The 20,376-nt window shown below is 48.3% G+C and overlaps 1 protein-coding gene across 4 annotated transcripts in view; it reads right to left on the bottom strand.

Annotated features, from left to right (window-relative positions):
• The window catches only part of IL1RAP (interleukin 1 receptor accessory protein), a 56,230-nt gene extending 36,702 nt beyond the window's left edge, over positions 1-19,528 (bottom strand). For 2 of the 4 annotated variants that reach the window (XM_067301790.1, XM_067301793.1), the window contains exons 1-2: positions 19,468-19,528; positions 3,085-3,152 (exon numbers count right to left, since the gene is read on the bottom strand). In XM_067301790.1, coding sequence (XP_067157891.1) covers positions 3,085-3,151 — 67 coding nt within the window. In that variant the 5' untranslated portion in view covers position 3,152; positions 19,468-19,528. Of the gene's footprint in view, positions 1-3,084; positions 3,153-9,951; positions 9,981-19,170; positions 19,280-19,467 lie in introns of those variants that run through there. The other 2 variants (XM_067301791.1, XM_067301792.1) reach the window with 2 other exon arrangements.
• Between the last annotated feature and the right edge of the window lie 848 nt (positions 19,529-20,376).

The raw sequence follows: 20,376 nt of genomic DNA, 5'->3' as shown, positions 1-20,376 counted from the left end.
AACAGATCACACCTCTTCCTCTTTCAACTTGCAGTCCCCTTTCAGCAAATGATTTTGGTCCAGCACCAGCCTCCACACAAAGCAAAAACAGCAGAGACAAAAGGATGGATGTTTAGCACCATGGTGCCGCGGTCAAAATTTTGGGAAAAAAAACGTTTGCAGGTGTATTGCTCCAGTGAAGAGCAGGGTGAAACACAACACTGAAGCTTTCTGACATGCTGCCAGGGAGACAGCCACATACGCTGACTAAGCTGGATGGAAACGCTTTCTGGATTACAGCTGGAGCAGTGTTGATTTTATAGCTGGAATTTTAATAAGTGTTGGCTCTTCACCCCCTCTGTAAGCACAGAGAGCTCAGGATCTAGTACAGTGGGTAACCCTGGCTCAGGACAGTCGGTTCAGTGCTGCTGTATGCACTGCTCTCCCAGGAACAAGCATCCACAGAGGCAGGGAGGAGAGGCAGCAGCAAACCATGCCAGGACTCCAGGCTCCCCAAGCACATTGCCAGCCCCAAAGCCTGGGTCTGAGAGAGATCTGGCCCTGAGAATACATCATTTGATCAATATAACAACGCATGGAGAAGGTAACAAAAGTAACTAGGATAACCAAAAAGCAGGAAACTCAACAGATTTAATCATGTGAATGACTCCACAACTCTGCTTTGTGACAGAAGAAATTCAGCTGAAACGACAAATTTGTACCCTTTCACAGGCCTGCTCCTACCGCAGTCTGTACTGCTACTTTCACCAGCCTGCCACTTCCATTCATCACCTCTCCTTTTCCATCCTTCCCAAGCTGATGAGGCCCTTGCACAAACATGATCCAACTAGCTACTCAGAAGAACTTTTTAGCTGGAGCTCAGCCTTGTCCTAACCAAGACTGCACGGGTGCCTGGGCCGATATTTCATACTGAGTTGGCTGAGAGTACACACAGAGCAAGCTCATATCCACTACAAAGTCTTGTGAAGGTGAGCTCCAAGTTATTAAAAAAACTCAGCCAAACATACTTTAAATGTTCGAGAAGCCCGGTAGCCTGGTGGCAGCTACCCCTCTATACAAACTCAGTCCTTATTAGGAGACCACTGGGGCAGTTGCCAGACTTCACACAGCCCTTCTGGAGTCACTCCAGATAACCTCCACCCTGCATCTCCCACCTATAATCCCTGCACCGAGAAAAAGAAAGCTCAAATGCTGTATCAGTATCAGAGCATGTCCAGTCTCCCACATTTGACCGTATTTATGACTTTGCAGGGATGAAGCAATCTTTAGTTGCCTTTTGGTGCCAGTCCCAGGAAAGCACACTGCAAAACAGAGGGCTGCCCATCCATTCAAACACAAACTGACATGCAAGCTCTTTAGCATTAACAACAGATGTTTTGACAGTCCAAAGTGGTTTATGGTGCCCATGGAAGAAGAAGGGAGCTCTGAACTGAAGAGTGGGTCTGTCATCCACAGACGTTCAGAAGATTAAACACACCACACTACAGTGGACTTGCAGAAGAAACATATTTTAAGTGTTCACATGTCCCATGCATCACCCTTCAATGCCTACATCTTTGAGGCTCTCCAGGGGCTCTTACTACCCCAGCTGTCCTGCATGGAAATCCTCTGCTAAAGGAGGAATATTCAAAAAGCACTGGACACCTCACAGAAAAGCATGGAGGGTTCCACCAGATCAGCTGGCATGAGTGAGTGTGACCCAAAAGCCAGGACACTCATTTTGCAGCTCCCAGCTGACAGGCTCAGTCTAGAGCTGCTCTAAAATTTCCTGGACAGCCCTGATTCAGTTGCAGCTACTTCCTCTTTCTGAAGAACCCTGAGATGATTGCGCTTGGGGTGTCAAAATACCACCTCAGCAGTGGGAGGATATTGCACTGGTAGAGAGCAGTAATGATGCAGAGCAGAAGGGCACGTCCAGAAACGCACGCAAAGCAGGGAGTTTCCAGGAGAGCAACAGCAACCTGCACAACTGGATCCCCCCTTTCCTAGGCGCTCCGACCACACAGGGCTCAGTGGCGGAGACCTGGGCCATGTATTCTTTCCCCTTTGCTGTCTCCCCATCGCTCGCCAGCTCCACAATTAGCCAGGTTTTGCTATACCCTACTAATGACTATACTAAGTATGCCAGTAGCACTATGGCAACCTAGGGAAAAAAAGCCTCCCAGCCTTCAGCCTCTGCGCCGCACTGAGATGAACCTTGCCGAGGTGGATGCTGTGAATCCGGCCCTGGCAGCGCAGCACGGTACAAGATGCAACGGTACAAGAGCTGCTCGTCTGCGCTGGGCATTGTAACCAGTTCGCCCGTGCCGCAGAGGGGCCAGTGCTCACGGGGGGACCGCCTAAACCCCCTGCCCAGCCTGCAGCGCCCGTTTCTGAATGCTTCCTCCTCATGAAGCCGGCGCCTGTTCTTTCCTCCCTCCCTCTTTCCACTTGCCTTCTGCAAATCGTGCTGTCTCCCTTCCGCCCCCAAAGAGGAAGTCCAGAGCCGAGACACACACAATCTGCCTCTTCACAAGAGCTCGGCTGAACGTGTGCCAGAGGAGCTGCGAGCATGACAACATATTTCCTGTCAGGAAAGTGACTCAGTGAGACGGCTATGAGAGCTCATCTTATTCAAGAAGTTCCCTTCTCCCCTTGCGTTACTGAGGCATGAGTCAGAATTCGAGAGCCGGAATTTCAGCCCCCTCCGGATCCAGGCACGAAAGGCAGATTTCAGGTTCAAGCCCGGGTCCTGCTTGTAACTCACTGACAAGTCGCCGCCACGTGCTGGGCCCTGGTTTCACCCCTTGCAGAAGGAGAATATCAGTATCAACCAAGCATGGAACTTGAGCTTCCAAGCACTTTTTGCTGTTGCCAGCTCCCATCTATTTGCTTGTAGAACCATTTATACTATACTCATAGCCATTATGTCTGAGCATTATACAGTACATATAAAGAATGAAAACAGTGTTCATGCATTTTCCAGAAGTATTTTACACACGACCATTTCATCCAGGATTACTGTAAATGCTTAAAATTACTTCAGCTAATTTTCTGGCTTTAGATCAGCTCTTCCCATGATAAGCAGGCATGCCACATCCTTACCGGAGCCGCTGCTGAGGGTGATCATACACAGCCAAAGAGTAACTAGCAGGGCACCGATCATCTTCATCCTGTTGACAAAAAGCATGCAAAGAGGTTCTGGTTATTTTACAACATTTTGTCACTGCAGATAATTCCTTAACTCTGAGTGTATGTGTTTATTCTTCTGCCCTCCCACGGATCCTTTAATTTTGGTATGTTCTTTTTTATTTCATTAAGATTCCTCAAGAAAAGCATTTGTATGGAAATGCTGTCCTGCCTGCAGGGGAGCTTTCCAAGCCTGGAAGGAGACAGTGCAGAACAGGAAGGCTGGCTGGCTCATTGACTTAAGTCACCAGCATAGTCCATGTCCATGTGCACATGGAGTAAAGTAGCTGCTTCTGTGTCACATATGGCAGCGTACAAACCCCAAGTTTTGGCTCCCAAAACAGCAAAGTCCTTCCTTGAGACCTCAAAGTACTTGCTTGTTCACATGAACAAGTGCACACAGCACTCATGACAGTGAGCAGTGGCTGAAGTACCTTTTCCTTGAGCACAGGTCTGACGGTTTGGAGTAATAAATGTGCTTGCACAGTCCGAATTTGCAAGGTCTGTTTGCTGACAGTCTGCGCAATGGGCAACTGTCAGACAGCAGCGGCTTCACCCCATTCCTGCAGGCATTTCTGCTCAGGACACGGCTCCAGCTACTTCCAGTCAAACGCTCCTTGAAATGGACACCTTGAAGGAGTCAATAAGTTCCAGATGTTATACTTTTCTGGAAATGACCTGAACAAGGGCTTATACTTCCAAAGAAGCACCTATAGGCAGGCAGAAAACAATCCCAGATTGTTTTTCACAACAATTCTCAGCTCCCACTACAGAATACAATTTCCTGTGATTTCAGATAAATGTAGACCACCAGTTTCATTTGCCACACACTCTGGTATTTGGCATTCTGACCTCAGAGCTGCTCACTCACTAGAATAAATTTTGCTTTTTTTTTTTTTTTTTTTTTAGATTTTCCTGGATGCAACCTATAAGCTGCTAGTCACGAAAGCTGACATTTACTAGATGTTCTCATTAAGGGGGTGAAGGTTACATTGGATATTCCTGGGTGCTGTCAGATCACAAGGGGAGGAGAGATGGTTAAAAGGCTAAACTTCATCAAAGAATCTCAACTCTGCTGGGCAGATGTGGTAATGAGGATAGTGATACTGTCATGAGTACGCTCATGAGATGACAGGGAAACCTGCTCCATCAGGATGTGCTAAAACAGTGGGGAGAGAAGCCCTAGAGTTCCCTAAGATGTCCCTTATAAGCATGTCCATAATATATACACTACACAAAAGGTCCTCAAGCATAAGCATAGAGCCCCTAAGACCACACAGATTGCAGATATTAATGGGAATGGGATGTGTGAACTGTACTACTGAAAATCCAGCAGCAGATATTGAATGCTTCATTTTTGGTGCTTGCTTTTGAAAAGCTTTCACACAATGCTTCCCCTTGGTTGGGCTCATCTCTCTAAGTGTGAAGGAAATTTGGAGAAAGCTTGCTCCTCCCTGCACAGCCCCATGCAAAGGGGTGCAGACTGCCTTGGAAGTCCTGAGGCCTTCACAAACCTGCAAGAAGCAGGGAAGAAGACTGGTGCATTTTCTTCCCCGGGATTCAGCTAAGAGAGCTGGTCTTCCCCTACTTCTTTAATCCAAACTGGAATGCCAGCTGCTAATCAAACCCTTCTTTACTGCCATCTACAACCAACTCCCAGTGTCACATAGGAAGACTCCATCGAGAGGAAAACAAAATTAAGTGTTCCTACCCTCTGGAAATGCTCAAGAAAGATAAAACATCTTTCTGCCATAAGGTTGAACAGACTGAGAGAATCAACACGCTGCCTCTTTGATTGGGAATTTAGGAACTTTGGGGAATTTGCCTGCTGGACTGGAAGAAGTGTAAACAGGATGGGGGGGATCATTTTCATAATAAAGATTCCTAACAGTTCCCTCTCCATTGGTCATTAGATAAATGCATAGTGTGTCCTAACTCACTCTTATTTTCCACTGATTCTCTCCTACATTTGCACAAATCAGACTGAATTCAGCCCTCAAGCAAGCAGGAACAACTACTGCCTTTGGATGAGTTTCTCTCGTTTAGAGCAAGGCATTTATGTGGCTTGAGGCCAAAATAAACTATTATGTTTTACCCAGTGATACATGAACTCTGCAGTGAGTTAATATTTACATTCATTAACTATGCTCATAAGAACATGCTCCTTGCAGTAGTCTCAACAGAGCCACTGGTTCTCTGTTCCTACGGCCGAGGTGCTGTGCAAGGTATCTAAAATTTCCATGCTCTGGCTGCTAGTTTGAAAACTCTTGTTCCTTATTCTACCCAGCTATAAAATTAGAAGCGCTGCACAGTCTGATTTACTTCTGGCTCATTCTAGGCTCTTCCAAAAAGATCTTATCAATGGAGACAGACAGACACAGAGCTTGTCAGATTACAGCAATTTCTCCATTACAGGAATGGGACTCATTTGACCATGGCTGTGGCTGCTCTGACACTTTACAAAATACAACAAAATACAAAGGACCATGGAAGGGACATGCGCAGAATCGAAGGCTGGCCAAGGGGAACAATTCGCATCTCCTGGATGCCCTGCCCATGCCACCATTTACCATCTGAAATGAAGGAAGAGGCTTCTCCTCCCTTGGTTAAGAAACGGAGTGCTCTCATGCACAGCAAAGAAGGAAAAGGGGACTATATGAAATCCAGGTCTTTTCCTGTGGCACATGATTGTTCCAAAACTAATTAATGCCACATGATCTGATGATCTGCACTATTAACATAGCACAGGGACCAATTCTTGGGTACTGAGAGACCTCTTAGTGCTGCCGGTACTCTAAAGAAGCTATAATTTAAATGGCCCCAAACCTGTGATATATCCCAAAGAGAAAGGTGTTCCCAAAACAGTTCTGGGGTCATATAGTGTGGTCATTTCTCACCATGGAGATTAACGTGATTCTGTCTATCAGACCATGAAATGCACCCATTCGTTTGCACAAAAAAAGAGGGGGTTTTGTAACGCTTTAAGAACATGGTGCCATAAGACTGTGACCCATCCCAGGCTTGCCAGGAATGCAAAAGTTTTCTCAGCCTCTTCCAGCAATCTGCTGCTTTGTTTCGTGACACCAGAAAGCATGATGCCATTTTGTCTGTATGTGATGAAACTGCAGCAGTGCCTGATTAATGTCTTACACAATTTCACATCACTGCTCTGAAACATCGCACGTGCAGCTGCAACTGAAGGAGCCAAAGGTCAGCGAGTGCAAACTCCAATCTGCAATAGCTGCGTTCACCCTAAAAGGTCACAGAGCTCACATCTAGCGTACAGGCAAATAAAATAAAAAGCAAATACTAAAGAGAACCAGGAACAAACTAGTGAGCAGATGCCAGTTCAGAAACCATACCACAGCTAGAAATCCAGATAATCAGGGCTGCCAGAACAAGACTGGCAAGCTCAGATACATTCTCAGTGCTCCAGGAACGTCTCATGAGACCAACATACTCTGAGGTGTTCTTAATGCCTCCATAAATTCATGTTTTAATAACAGAAACACAGGGGAAAACAATCCATTGCTGTCTTTGATAGAAATTTTTTAAAGAAAATTTGAAATGTTCATTATGTTTCAAAGCGGAAACGGTTTTAATTTGGTTCCTAAGCATTCTTCTCTTTAAACTTTCACCTCCTATTTACTGGGGAGCAAATAATATGGTCATGGAAGAGAATCATGTTTTCAAAAGCTGAAGAGGTGGGAAGGCTTGCTTTTTCAATAGATACTAGGAGGAAGTGGATTTAATGTCACAAAAGACACAAATATTTTCACATAAAACATCTTTTATTAAAACATCCTTTCCAAACAGACCTAGGTGAGGAATTGCTTACTTCCACCTTTAGCAATGTGGACCCCACAAAGTCTCCACACTTTCCAAACAATTTTAAGAACCAAGACAGATGTCAAACAATTAATGGAGAGAGCGATAGTCAAAGTAACTACTGCACACTTATTCTCAAAGATATTGCACCAATTCTAAAGAATAATGCTGCATTTTTCAAGAAACTGCCTTTGTCTCTTCTAACCATGAGCACCTATAGAGATCTGACAGATTTTTTGCTTTTCACTGAGAAGTCACACTACTGAATGCAGAACAAAAGCACCCTTCAAAACCTTGCCACTAAGTGCTCTGGCTGAAAGGGCATTTAAAATAACAGAACAGTTTTGGAAAAAGGGAAAAAAATAACATTGTTCAAATGGCCAGAGCAGGTTTTGCCTATTATTTTCTTCATGTAATTCTGCCCCAAGCCCCTCTGAGTCAGAGATTCGAGAGTGCAGGACTGTCTACAGGAGAAGGGAGGCTGATACAGGATGGGCAAGCTTAGGAGTTGTTTTCCACATGGACTTGGGGCTGAAGGCACCCGGTCTTGGCCCCGTACATGGCCTCTCACCAGTCAGGCAGCACAAGGGCTGCTTCCCCCTCCCTTCTCCAGCACTTGCCTTCAACGACAAGGCTAGCAAACAAGAGGCAGGAGGCACAAGCAGTTAACAAACTTCTGGACTGATGCTGCCAGGGCTTCACAGCATGTTTGAGCTAGTGAGGTCTGCTCCCTCCATTTGCACTTGGCTCGGCCACAGCGGGGACGTGCTGTAGAGTGGGGCTGGCACTCAGGAGAGGGGCACAGCTCCTCTCCTCTCGTGTCACTGCATGCACTAAGCCTAGATCTGTGCATCTGCACATAGATGCATTGGAGAAGGCTGCTCGATGAGTTTGCTGGGTTTTCTTACAAGGAAAATATATGTACGGCAAATTAAATGAATCCAAAAGGCAGACAAAAGGCAGTCAGCAAAAGCAGCTGCAGAAAAGTAATGGAAAAACACTAATGTGAATTGGGAAAAGGCCCTTCAGCCCTCCAGGAAACACTCTTACTTTTCAGTACATGCAGGAGTCAGTCAGACAATGGCTGGAATTATTGTAGCATAAACCATCTTGGTGCCATTCAGCTGGGATTCGCAATAGCTTCTCTTTGACCCTGCCTCTCTTCCGGAGGCGATTTGGGCACTGAACGGCACCGCTCTTTCTTACACATTCAGTGTTTCCACTCATATCCCTCCCCAAAGCAAACCACTCTTGTAGTGAGTTTGCCTGTCCTTTGGAAAGTCCTGGGCAACATAATGTTATACTGAAATCTCCCGAAGGCATGTGCAGAAAGACGGGCAATGAGTTTTGAAAGTCCAGTCTTTCCTTTCCAGAAGGAAGTAACACATTCATTAACATTTTCCTTCCTAGGCTCCTTCTCAGAAGGGAACGGGGGAAAAAATCAGCAGCAATTTGGTGATGAATACAGTGAAGAGTTCAGTGCACTTCCCTGTTCGCCTGCACGCTACGCCACACTCATCACTTCAGATGCAGGCACACTGACCGACAACGGGCCCCAAATGCTGTCCTTAGAAAAGCATTCGCATCTCTCCTAAGGGCAGAGAGCCCAATTTGTCTTGGCAGCAGCTCCCTAACAGCCAGGCACATTTCAGCAGGAATCAGCCAGGGCTGAAATCTGGCCCTGAATCAGGGATACGGTGAGAATGGGAGTGTGACCCCAACAGCGCAGCTGATGGCGAGACGCATCCAGTCCAGGGACCTGCGAGATTGACGTTGAAGTCCTGCTTTTGCCATAAGTTTTGTGTATTACCTTTGGCTGTGCCCATAGCTTCTCTCTGCCTCAGCCTTCCTGTCTGTGGGAATGGGGGTAGCTGCACTCACCAGGGTGTTGTGCGCCTAACACTAGAGTGGGCTGAAAGCATTTTGTTCTGAAATGTTTCTATTCTAAAAGCAATTTATATCATCAAAACCAAAGGAAACATTTAGATTTTGTCAAACTGAAACTTTTTCGTCAGCTAGAAGTGATTGTTTCACAGCAAATATTATACACTTGCTTTTGCAGAGGGAAAAATAATGAAACTAGTGGGAGTGAAATGGAAAGCTACCCTGGTGAGGGGTCTCCCCGCATCGCTAGCACAAAGCATCTCCTGTCTCCCTCTGGCCAGGACTGGCCACTGTCACACAGGACCTGGAAGTGATGTCTTCCTACACTTGAGACCAGCGGTGCTCACAGACAGCTAACAGTCTTTATACTCAGCTCTGCTGGATACCCAAAATTTGGTGTATGGATGCTTAGTCAGAAAAAGAAAACCTGAAAGGACCCAGCTGGGTCAGTAAGCCCAAACCCCCTCTACCCCAAATAATAGACAGACCTGGCACTTAAGCCAGCAGGGCCCATACGTATGAGATGCTCCCTGGCCAGCCCCATGCGCTGCGCCAGCCAGGGGACGACAACGGGGCACCCGGGGTGGCCTCCGCGTCCACCCACCACCACCACTGTGGCCTCTCCCTGGCCTTCTGCACCGCATATCCAGGCCAAGGGCTCCAGTCTGCTGGCAAGGCCTGTTTGGCAAGAGCTGTCCATGCCGTGCCTGAGATCCTAGCAGAAAGCCGTAAACATCGGAGCCGTGCTTTGCCATGACACCTGGGAGTCCCAGGCACCTTCTGCCAGCAACCTCACTTGGCTGCGGTGCGTGGCAGTGGATCCAAAGGCATGCTGGAGTTCACCACCCCGCTCAAAGCCAATCTGCCCGCACTAAAGGTGTCAGAGTGGGAGGAAGGAAGGATTTTGTTTCCTCTTTCTCATCATCCTAAAGTCCTGCTATTTGGGGACACCTGATCCGTTCTGTCATCTCAAGGCAGTTTTAAAGATACCCTTGATGCAAGATGGGGAAAAAAAACAATCAAGAAATATTTTTTTTCCCCTCCTCTTTAATAACTGTTATGCATACCAACCTGGGGACGAATGCACAGAGCAGTTCATCACTTCAGGGGTTGCACCAGGAGGTGGGGAAAGAAGATGACTCCCAAGCTATTTCTGCTTCAAAACAGCAACACAAACTGCAGCAGCAACGCCAACATTTGAAGAGCACCACAAGCTCCAGTGGGCAGAGCACTTGGCAGCCCAAGCTCAAGTTCAGAGGCTTGGGGAAAAGTGGGAAGATATTTACTAACAATGTGTCATTTCTGGGAGCCTCCTTGGTAATGCAAGATTTGCATCTGCCAGTACTGACCTGTTTTGAACACAGAGGAGATTGCTAGGCAATCTGTGATCCATTATTGGCATTTAGATACCATCTTCTTCTGGCATCTTTTAGGATCAACAGATTTAAAACTAATAATCAGAATTAACTGGAAGTAGCTACCCCCCACAAAAGAAAAGGAAAAAATTGTGACCTAGACAGGTGGAGGGGCAGAGAGAAGTGTGAGTGGCTTGAAAATATATCTGAAGAAAGTCAGGATCCCCTCCCTCCCTTTTCAGTTCTCATGGGGTCCTCTCAGGGCTTAGCTAAGCAGAAATGCTACAAATCTTACACACTGCTCTGCTGGAACCTAGTATGTTGTTGATTATGCCCTGGCAGCTGTTTAACAAGCAGAGCATATTGCATTTCATACATTTAAAATAAACTATCTCAATAATCTGTCACCTCTCAGAAATATATGCACACCTGGACAAAACAAATAAACAGCTGTGACTATCACTGAGAGATCTGTGGAGGTGGCTGAAGAGGGGCAGGCTGAGCCACAGCTATGAAATCAAACAGCACAGATCACAAATGCACTCACGCTGGCTATCGAACAGTTCAAACACCAATCTACAAGGGCACTTCAGTGCTCAAGCAAAAGGAATCCAGCCAGGATAGTCTATTTTTTAAGTCTGAATAGCCAGGGAATGAAATGCTTCCAACAGAGTTTCAACAAGTGCTGAGACCTTCCATGAAGCAAGACACAATGCTTCTATTTTGGACGACAATGTTACAGCGAAAGAAGAGCTCTGAAAAATACCCATGTATGACACTATCACAAAATAAACTGACAAACTGATCTTTGCATAGAAAGAGAGACATCTACAGTCAACATGGGTCAAAGATCTAAGGAGACTTAAGGAATCCAGAGTGCTATTCCTCCCCCACTGGAAGAGTCTGTATTAGCACTCATGGAGCAGCTGTAGACATCTGAGAAACAGCATTTAATTTATGCACTCTTCCTTCAGACCATTTCCCTTTTTAATGACTTTTAAATGTAAGCCTCTCCACTGCCTTCCCTGAAAGGTTATTCTGCTGTCCTTGTAGATACACCAGCATGTCCACACTGTGCAACAGAGTGCACAGCAACAAGCTCGCTCAGCCAAAGTCTCTAAATCCAAAGACTATAATACAGACTCAAGCAGGCTTATCAGCTTGGCTTACCGGCTTTCACGGGACCAGCTTGGGCCTCTTGGATCCCAGAGCAGATCTCCCAGGAAAGAGATGCGTCTCCTCATAAGCACTGCCTGGTAGAGCGTGCGCTGGAGAGCAGTTGTGCCCAGCACCCACCATCACAATCAGGGATGCGTCCAGTTCTGCTGACCCCTTGCTGTAATGTGCTCTCAGTCTCACGAAATGCTCCAAGAGTTTCTTTTCGTAAGTGCAAGCCCTTACTGCCAGCTACCTGCTCCTTCATTCCCTCTCCTCCCCTCACACCCCCCGTGCTTGCAGCCTGATTCCCAGGCTGGCTGTTCTATATTCAGCACACACCACTGCCTGGACCTTCGGTGGCATCTCTGTGCTGTGTACTGGCACCCTACGGCACACCAGCATCTCGCTGTTATCCCGACCTCTTCTCAATTCTCATTTCCCCCAGAGAGGGAAACAGCAGGCAAAAGGCCCCCAAGCAAAACAGTGCTCCAAAGCACAACATCACAGTGTTTCGCTTCTCTTTTCAAGTGCCTCTTTTACTGTGCCATTGCTACAAAGTCCCCATGCAGGCTGCAATGTCTCCCGCTCCGCAGGCAGGTTTACCTAGGCTGCTGCTAGTGGCAAAGACCTGATCTCCAATTCTCCCTGCAGCATAAAGAAGGATTTCATCAAGTGAATCCAGCTATTCTGGGATGAGCAACATAATCAAGGATAAAAGAGAGTCAGTTGAGTCTTCCTGATTCAAATTTTGGCCACACAGCATTTCCACACCTGGCACTTTTACCAATCTGATTAATTTAAACACATTTAGCCTTATGAGAAAAACAAACAAAAATAAGATGTGAAGATGCTTCATCCCGTCTCCCCCAGCTTTGACAGGCTGCATTGCATGTGTGCTTTACACATCAATCAAGAACAGATATTAAAGCAATACGGAAATGAATAGCAAAGGCACTGAAAAAACAGGAGTCACCTGCCTCCCCCAGCACAAAACTCACTTACAAACTATTCTCCAGAGGTCCTTCCAGCTCTCCCTGGGTCTCCCATTCTACGTGTTCCCAACCCACCCACTTGGTCCTCCCAGGGATAGCCAGGGCAACTTGCTTCTGCGTTCCTGCCCCTTCCTGGACAACATAGCATAGCTGCACTCTGCAAAGGGGGCTAGACAAACCCGGGTACAGAGAGAAACAAAGGAGGGAAAGAGAAACAGAACGAGATAATCATCCACATGCCATGTGTATCACATTTGCTCCTGACATGTCTAACATTTCCTTCTGCAAATATGAGGTTGCTCCATCACAGGGAACTTGCTCTGGCTCTGCCTGCACTGACGCTACCAGAATAGCACTAAATTCAACCTTCAAACAACAGGATCCTGAATTTTCGAGGCCAGTAGCTTCCCAGGAGAAGGTCTGCTTTGTGACCCACAGCACCTCCATGACAGGAAGGCTGGGACAGAACTGCAGGCAACAGTATGCTGTGATTGTCATCAATATTAATTATTTGGGGAGAATATGATTGATCTCATGAGGGCAATGAATTCGTTTCTCCAGCTGGATGACAAACAAAAGGCAATGTATGCACTGCTGACATTTCCAAAGGCTACAAGGAGCAGGGACAGGAGAAAAGACCTCTTTGTGTTAAAACCCTGCTTCAAAGGGCCAAAAATCTGAGCAGTCTGAAAAATTTTCATTTTGGATTTTTTTTTAATACTAGGAAGCAGGTGCATTAATATTCTTAAATCTGTTCTGGTCATATCCTAGCCCTGAGCCAGTTCATCTCCTTGCAGGAAGAGAAGAAGTGATGAGCCACTGAGCATCTTTGGAAAGTTGGGTTGAGCTCCCTTCTCACTTTTGACACTTCTTGTCAACAGCTGCAGGGTCATTGCACCTGGCCGACAAGGAGAAAAAGATTCTTAGAAAGGGGAAAATACTGCCTTCTTGGGTAGCCACAGCCTGGGGCTATTCAGCAGGGCTGAAATGCCAGGGACACTTGCAGGAGGGTGATGCACCGCTACCAAGATGCATCTCCTCTGTGCAGTGGAAGAGGAGGACCCAATAGCCCTGGAGAAAGGCGTTGCCCCTCTCTGTAGCCTCAGATTCAGAGTGGGGTGTCTGCATGTGTGCTGCCTTCCAAGGAGCCAGAGCTGAACTGAGGCTCCTTCAAGCCCACACAGCAACTCTAGATCTAGAGAACAAGGGAGATGGATAAAGATAAAATGCATTGCAGCCTATTTTTGCAGGACGTCAGAGGAAGAGGAAAGACAACACAATCCGTGAGGCCATCACTCCAGTGGGATCCGCATTTTATCTTTTAGTCATCCCAACACAACATCAGCCCCAGCTGGCTGAACTGTAACAGGCACAGTCTGCTAGAGCAACACAGTTTGGGATGCAGCGGGGTATCTGCACCCATTCAAAAAGAGTGGGTGCCCTACAAGCCCTTCAGAGCTTGCCAACGTGATCACATTAGGCAGCAGCACATACATCCTCCTCCCACTATCCGGTTCCCTTATAAACAAGGGCTGGAAGATGTTTGTGCTTGAAGGAGGAGGGGGAGGCAGCTATTTCTCAAGAGAACAAATCCAATTATTTGTATTAGAGTGAATTTGTACAGCCCTTGCTTTCAGAATAAGCATTTTCTGCAGATTCCAGAGTTTTAAATCAATAAGTCACTGATAAATTTATGTGGGTGGAGGACTGGATGTTACTGTGGTGGGATGGAGGTGGGGTTGTTTTACTTTTGGATCTTTGTGAAGTTTGCTTTTTGCAGTAAGGCTTATTCGGGAAAGAAATAACTAGAAGTTTGGACTACTGCCTCTGTCATTTACTATGCTCTCATAAGTCCCTAAGGTTGAAGATTTTTAAACAGTCTGCTAGTAGGGTACCAATATGAGTTTCTGACTGATCTACATGAAACCTACAGAGGCACCAAGCACCAACTGTAGTGCTTGAAAAATTGTAGTGAGTCCCTGATAATCAGGCACCAGACAGCTTCCAGATGGCTGTCCCCTAAACCGAACACATTAGGAGAGGCTTCTGAAATCTGTGCCTCTGTTTCCCTAGCCACATTTAGAATAACCTCTCCCCACCTCACACCAGAGCTGAGTGTCTTTATGTCTCTAAAGTGCTTAGAGATGCTGAGATGAAAGATAACATATGAGTGCAAAGTACAGATCAATTCCCTGAGCTCAGCAGTCACTGCAGCTGATGGGGATAAATGTACCACATATCCGCCACTGAAAACTTGGGTTCTGAGACTATCTTAAATAGCAACTACTTAAGCAGCAGCTCCCTTGGAAGAAGTCATCTTTGGGTTGGTTGGCTAGGCAAAAGGAGCCTCTGCAGACAGGAAACACAGAAATGCAATATACTACTAGGAAAAATAGATTTTTTTTTCCAGAATAAAGGGTCTAATCCTCTCTGATAGAATTTGGTGGTGAGATTTCAACTGATTTTATTAGGAATATGATGGAGTTGTTCAGGTTTATTAACCAGCATGTTAAGAATCTGGCCGAATATAATCTGAAAAGTTATTTCCATCTCTGTTTGTTTTCTAAATGATTAAAAATCCAGTTTAAATATTGCAAGGAAAACTTTAAATCGAGCAAGAGAAGTTTTGGCTTCCTTCCGAGTAGAAGGCAATTCCCCAAAATGCTACTGCAGATCTAACAGATGGGAATTATTTTTCACTCTTTAAAAATCTAATTCCACTGCACTGAGATTAACTGTAATTAGCTCATTATTTACATACAGGACAAAAGGTAAAAATGATAAAGAAAAACAACAACAAGCAGAAATAACAGGCAGAAAAAGGCAGAACAGGCAAAAATTCCCTCTGAGAAGAAAATGTCATGCCTTTCTCACCAAGCAACATAATTGTTATAAATATATAGTTAAACACAGTTCTACACCATCCTGTCAGCACTAAGGATAAACATTTAGGTCACCGTTTTCAAGATTTTACATACTAGTTGATTAAATGCACAAGAATCGACCCTCCGAATATCATGAAAATATCACATCCTTATGGGTGGACAGGATCAGGCCTAAGACAGAAAATGTTTTATTTCAGTATGCAAGGGATTAAGCAAAACTGCAAAAGAAACATATTGCAGCTTTTCTGTTAAAGAGACAGAGAGGTATTAAAAACTTATTTTTTTTAAGTCTTTTTTCAGCTCTGATAAGACCTTAGTAAAGCTGAAGAGGCTTCTAAAGTATTTGCCTGAGCGTGTGATTCACGTTGTCTCTTTGCCTTTCAGTTGCACAACAAAACTGTCCAAGGAGTTTCATGACAAACTAATTACCAGTCTTTTATCATGCTGTTTCTAAACTATGACCGAGAATTGTGAGATTAGCCTTCCGCTTTGCAAAAACATGGAAGGGAAAAAGAAACCCCAAACACCACCCAAAATAAGAAGCTGTTTCGTTCCAGCTTAGCAGCAACCAAATCACGGCCATAGCTTCTACTGATGGCAGCAGCTCAGAACAAAGTGGTTACAAACCGCGGAGAGAAAGAAACCCGCCAGCACCTCGGCCTCGGAGCTGTGGGCAGACTCCAGAGCTGGTGGCTGGCAAGCAGGTCACTTCTGGGCAGCTTTGCTCTCCTTCTGCCCCTGCCTCTGGCCCACCTCGCACACCTGGAGGAGCACCCGCTCGCACCTGCCAGGTACAAAGACGCTACCAACCGGCTGCCTCCGCCAGGCAGCAGAGAGGACCCAGCTCCGGGCTCTGCTTACGGGGGCAGCAAAGTCCACGAGCTGTGTGAGGAGACAGGCAGGGGAGGAAGGAGGAGAGCGGGCAGTGTCTGAACTGTGAGCTCCACTGTGGAAAGCGTTTCAGTTCCCAGATAATGTGGTGCTGTTCACAGATTTCAGCTTATATAGGCTTTCCCATACATCTATTTTTATTCCCAAAGTATTCCCTGTCACTGTACGATAAAAAGCAAGACTGGACAGCATGGCTGAAGCTGCTGACAGATATCTGAACACCTTCGCATGCTGGTTATAATCTTCCTAACCGTCCACCTTGCTAATGCAACCTGTGCCCCAAGAGCCCAGCTGGGACACCTTCTCTCTCACACTGCCAGCTGCTAGGGTCTCCACGGCAAGTTTTTGCAACCCAGAGTCTTGCTAAAATGGGAGGACATTTGACAACAGTTTTGTGGAACCTGGGAGAGATGGGGAGGAGGAAGGGAAATTATCTGCTTGCCAAAACAACCAACATAAAACTCCAGAACATAACAATAAAAGAGAAGAAGGAAAGAAGAACATGTTTTGCCTCTTAATCTGAAGGAGCGAAGTGCTTCTCCCCTGATGCTGGCATCTGGCATAGGCAGGTCCTGCAGGAATAAAGCTGGGACAAGCTCTCTCTCTCCCTCCTCCTTCCTATATGCATATTTCAGAGGATAAAATTACAGCACCAGAGCCAGCAAGGAGGCATTCCCCATTCCTGTGCTTTTCCAGGCACCATCTGACCTCCCACCACACTGCTGTCTCAACCCCTGAAAGTCTCTCTGACCTATAGTTCCTTCCAGGCACCTAAAGGTTGGGCTACCCTGATGCCTGACCCTGGACATGAACCTGTTCAAGTCCAGCCTTGTGCAGTACCCAACCTCTTTGCACACTAGCAAACGCTCAGACAGAGGGTACCTGTGCAGAGCCCCAGAGGTCTGGGAGAAGGGACCCCAGAGCTGTTCAGCCCGTCAGCATGGGTGCAAGCTTTCCTTCACGGACTCTGAAGGGACTGGGCATGGGCAGACCTGAGCATGCACAGCTCATCCTAAGCAATATGTCGACTCTTTGAACTCAAACTACATCCAGAGACACGGGAAGAAGGTCACAGGGCTGCATGTGTGTAAACCTGCTCTCTGCCTTGCACAGAGGCATTTCTTCAGCAATTTAACCTCTCATCCCACAGCTCCCTGCTTCATCTGCAGCTCCCACGTTCCCAGTTCCATGTCTCCAGATCATTTTGATGCCCTGCAAGCTTCCACCACCCCAAGTCTCTCCTCATGGCTTTACTCTCTGAGTCCCCCGTTATCCTACCTCCTTACCCTTCCAGGAATGGAGCAAAGGCTCCTATGGAGAAGGTATTCCCACCGGCAGGGACAACTCTGTATCTATTTCCAAACAAGGAGAGTGTCCGGGTCTTAAAGATTAACCCTTCAGCTTGCCCTTTCCTGCTCACCAGAGCCAGGTAGGATACAGAGGCAGAAAAGCAGAACTGCCCCCAGCACTGAGCCCTCCCACCACAGAGCCTTTGGGTTGGAGTGATGCTCTCCCCATGCAAACAGGAGAAGCATTTCCTGCCAGGTACACAATACAACAAGTAAATCTTCTGGAACTGCCAAAAGCAACCTGTTATAAATGGCCCTCTACATTTTGAGATATGGGCTCTCTACAACACAGCTAATAAATAATATCCTGACATCCTTCTGTGTATGGAAGTGTAAGTTCAGTGACAGTTCTGCTTACCCAAGAGGGGCCAGAGTTAAAAATGGAGTGTCAGGAAAATACTACTTTTTAATTAAATTGCAAATATTTTGTAAAAAAGATAAGAAGCTTGCTGCAATCTCCCAAGTCCAGAAATAAAAAGCCCCTCCTAATATCGCAAAACTAAAAACATGGAACAAAGACCATCATTGAACAAGAAAAGAAGGTCTGTAAAAGAAAACAGAATTTTACCCAAGCATCATAACCAGCTATTCACAAAGCAGAGGCTAGAATGGAAAGAGAGTGTGCGTGTGAGAGTGGATTTATAATCTGGTTTGCAGTAACATGCTAGGGCCCTGAGATCAGGATCCCATTGTGCCAGGCACTGTACAAACACACGGAGAAGCCTACCTAGGCTGACGAACAGGCATAGCCACCATAACCAAGGGGAAACGACACTGGTACAGAAAAGGGCCGCCTGAAGAACTAGAGCCCTGATAGTCCCTTTTTTCCCCTTCCTTTTCAGGAAAGCATTCCCACCAGCCAGTTTCCATCCAGACACCCCTACAAAATGCTTTGCGTAAGGGGGCAGCTGATCCCAATAAACACACTGCAAAAAGCATCCTGCTGCCAGCATCTAATCACTTTCAGACTGTTTTCTCAGATGTGCCTCTTCCACTTTATTTTCCTGCTGCGTCTTAAATCTGACCCCCTTCCTCTCTCCCCTTCATTTCAAAGATCCATTTGACAGCAGAAGGGGACAGGTATCACAGGCTCACACATTTGAAATGGAGATGAAAATTAAAGTTGCATCCATCGGCGCCTGTAGCGGTCTAGCTAGGGAGGAACATACCCACACCTCCCTGGTCCAAAGGAGGAAATTTAAGCAAACCACTCCGCATTTAATTTAACGGAGCTACAGGAGCAGCTGCGCTACGCACTTGCGGTCCTGCAGCTTGGCTCCGAGTCGCGTTCAGAGCCCACACGCCCTCCGCGGGGGGACGACGGTGCCTAGCGGGGAAGCCCCCCCGGCTAAGGCGGCCCCTGCCTTGCACCCCCGGTGCTGCATCCCGCCGGGCCGCCCCGGGGACGGGGGCAGCCGGAGCCCAGGGGCACGGCCCGCTGCTCCCACCGGGATGGGACGGGACGGGACGGGACGGCCCCACGGAGGGCGCCAAAGCGAGGTGCCGTGGGCACCTCCGACCTCCCCGCGGAGCAGCGCGGCGCTCCAGCTGCCCAACGCCTTTCTCCAAAAACCACCCCCCTTCCCCCCCTTTCCGCCGTGTCTAATGACTATCCCCGAGTGCAGGGCACGGCCGGCGGAGCGCAGGGCGTCTGTCTTACCCCGGCTGCCGGCAGCGGCGAGGCGCGGCGGGACGCGGGCAGCGCTTGCGAAGCGCCTTCTCCGGGCAAAAGTTTCCCAGCGAGCCGGGGAAGTTCCCGGCCGCGCCGGGCCGGGCCCCGCCGACGCCCTGCGGCCCGGCGCCTCCGGCCGGCGGCGGCGCGCAGCGGGGCCGCGCTTCCCGCAGCCCGCCCCGCGCGCGCGCACCGCCCCGCGCCCACGCCCCGCGAAAACACGCGCGCAGCACCACCACCACCACCCCCACGCGTGCGCGCGCCCGCGCGCGGGGCCCCGCTCACCTGGGCGCGCGGCAGGGCGCGCGCAGCCACGTCCCGCGCGCCGCGCTCTCCTCTTCCTCCTCCTCGGCCCCCCCGTCCCCCCGGCGCCGCCCCGCCCCCCGCCGGCCGGGCCCGCTATGCAAAACAGGAGGATTTCTCCATTTCCACCCCCCCCCCCGGCTCCCTTCCAGATGTGCCGGGCAGGGGCGCGCCCGCCAGCTGCACCGCCCCCGCCCAGATGTGCGAGCGAGCGAGCGGCGGGGGCGGCCCTCCCCTCTCCCAGATGTGGCCGCGAAGAGGCCTCCCGCGCACGGAGGGGGGGCTATTCCAGCTGTTGAGAGGGAGGCAAGGGCCTCCCCAGATGTTCGCCCCCGCGGGGGAAGCGGCACTGCCCAAGGGCGCCGGCCTCGGTGCCGGCCCACCCGCACGCCCGCACCTGCACCAAGGCAGACGAGGCGCCTCACGCTTTCCCGGGGGCTGCAAGGGCAATAGGTGGAGCAGGACCTTCCTTCGGCCCTGGGCGAGCTCTGGGCATGGCCGCGTAGCCCCGTCCCCTGCAGAGAGTGGGGTCCCCTGCGGGGAAGGAGTAGTTCCTCCGGCCGCGGAGCTGCAAAGGTCCCGCGACGTCCATCTCCCCGTTTGCAGGGTCCTGCAGGGGAGGAGATGGGTTACAGGGCCACGCAAGGGCCATGGCTCCCTCTCCTGGCTCAATTTGCTCTCCCAACTTTAAGCAGCTTTCAGTGAAGTGGGAAGCAGGAAGCTGTCTAAATTCAGAGCTCCATCTCCCAAGCGGCTAAATGACATTTGGAACCTTTGGACTCTGTCAATAAAGCACCAGAATAGTGTGCAGAGTCCTAATACTGCTGCTCACCCTCAAGGCTATCCACTTCTCACTTGCCCTGTGAGAAAGCAAAGGGCTCAGAGAAAAGG

This window comes from Apteryx mantelli, chromosome 9 (genome assembly GCF_036417845.1).
Source record: "Apteryx mantelli isolate bAptMan1 chromosome 9, bAptMan1.hap1, whole genome shotgun sequence".
NCBI lineage: Eukaryota > Metazoa > Chordata > Aves > Apterygiformes > Apterygidae > Apteryx > Apteryx mantelli.
This window is presented reverse-complemented; position numbering and strand designations above follow the sequence as displayed.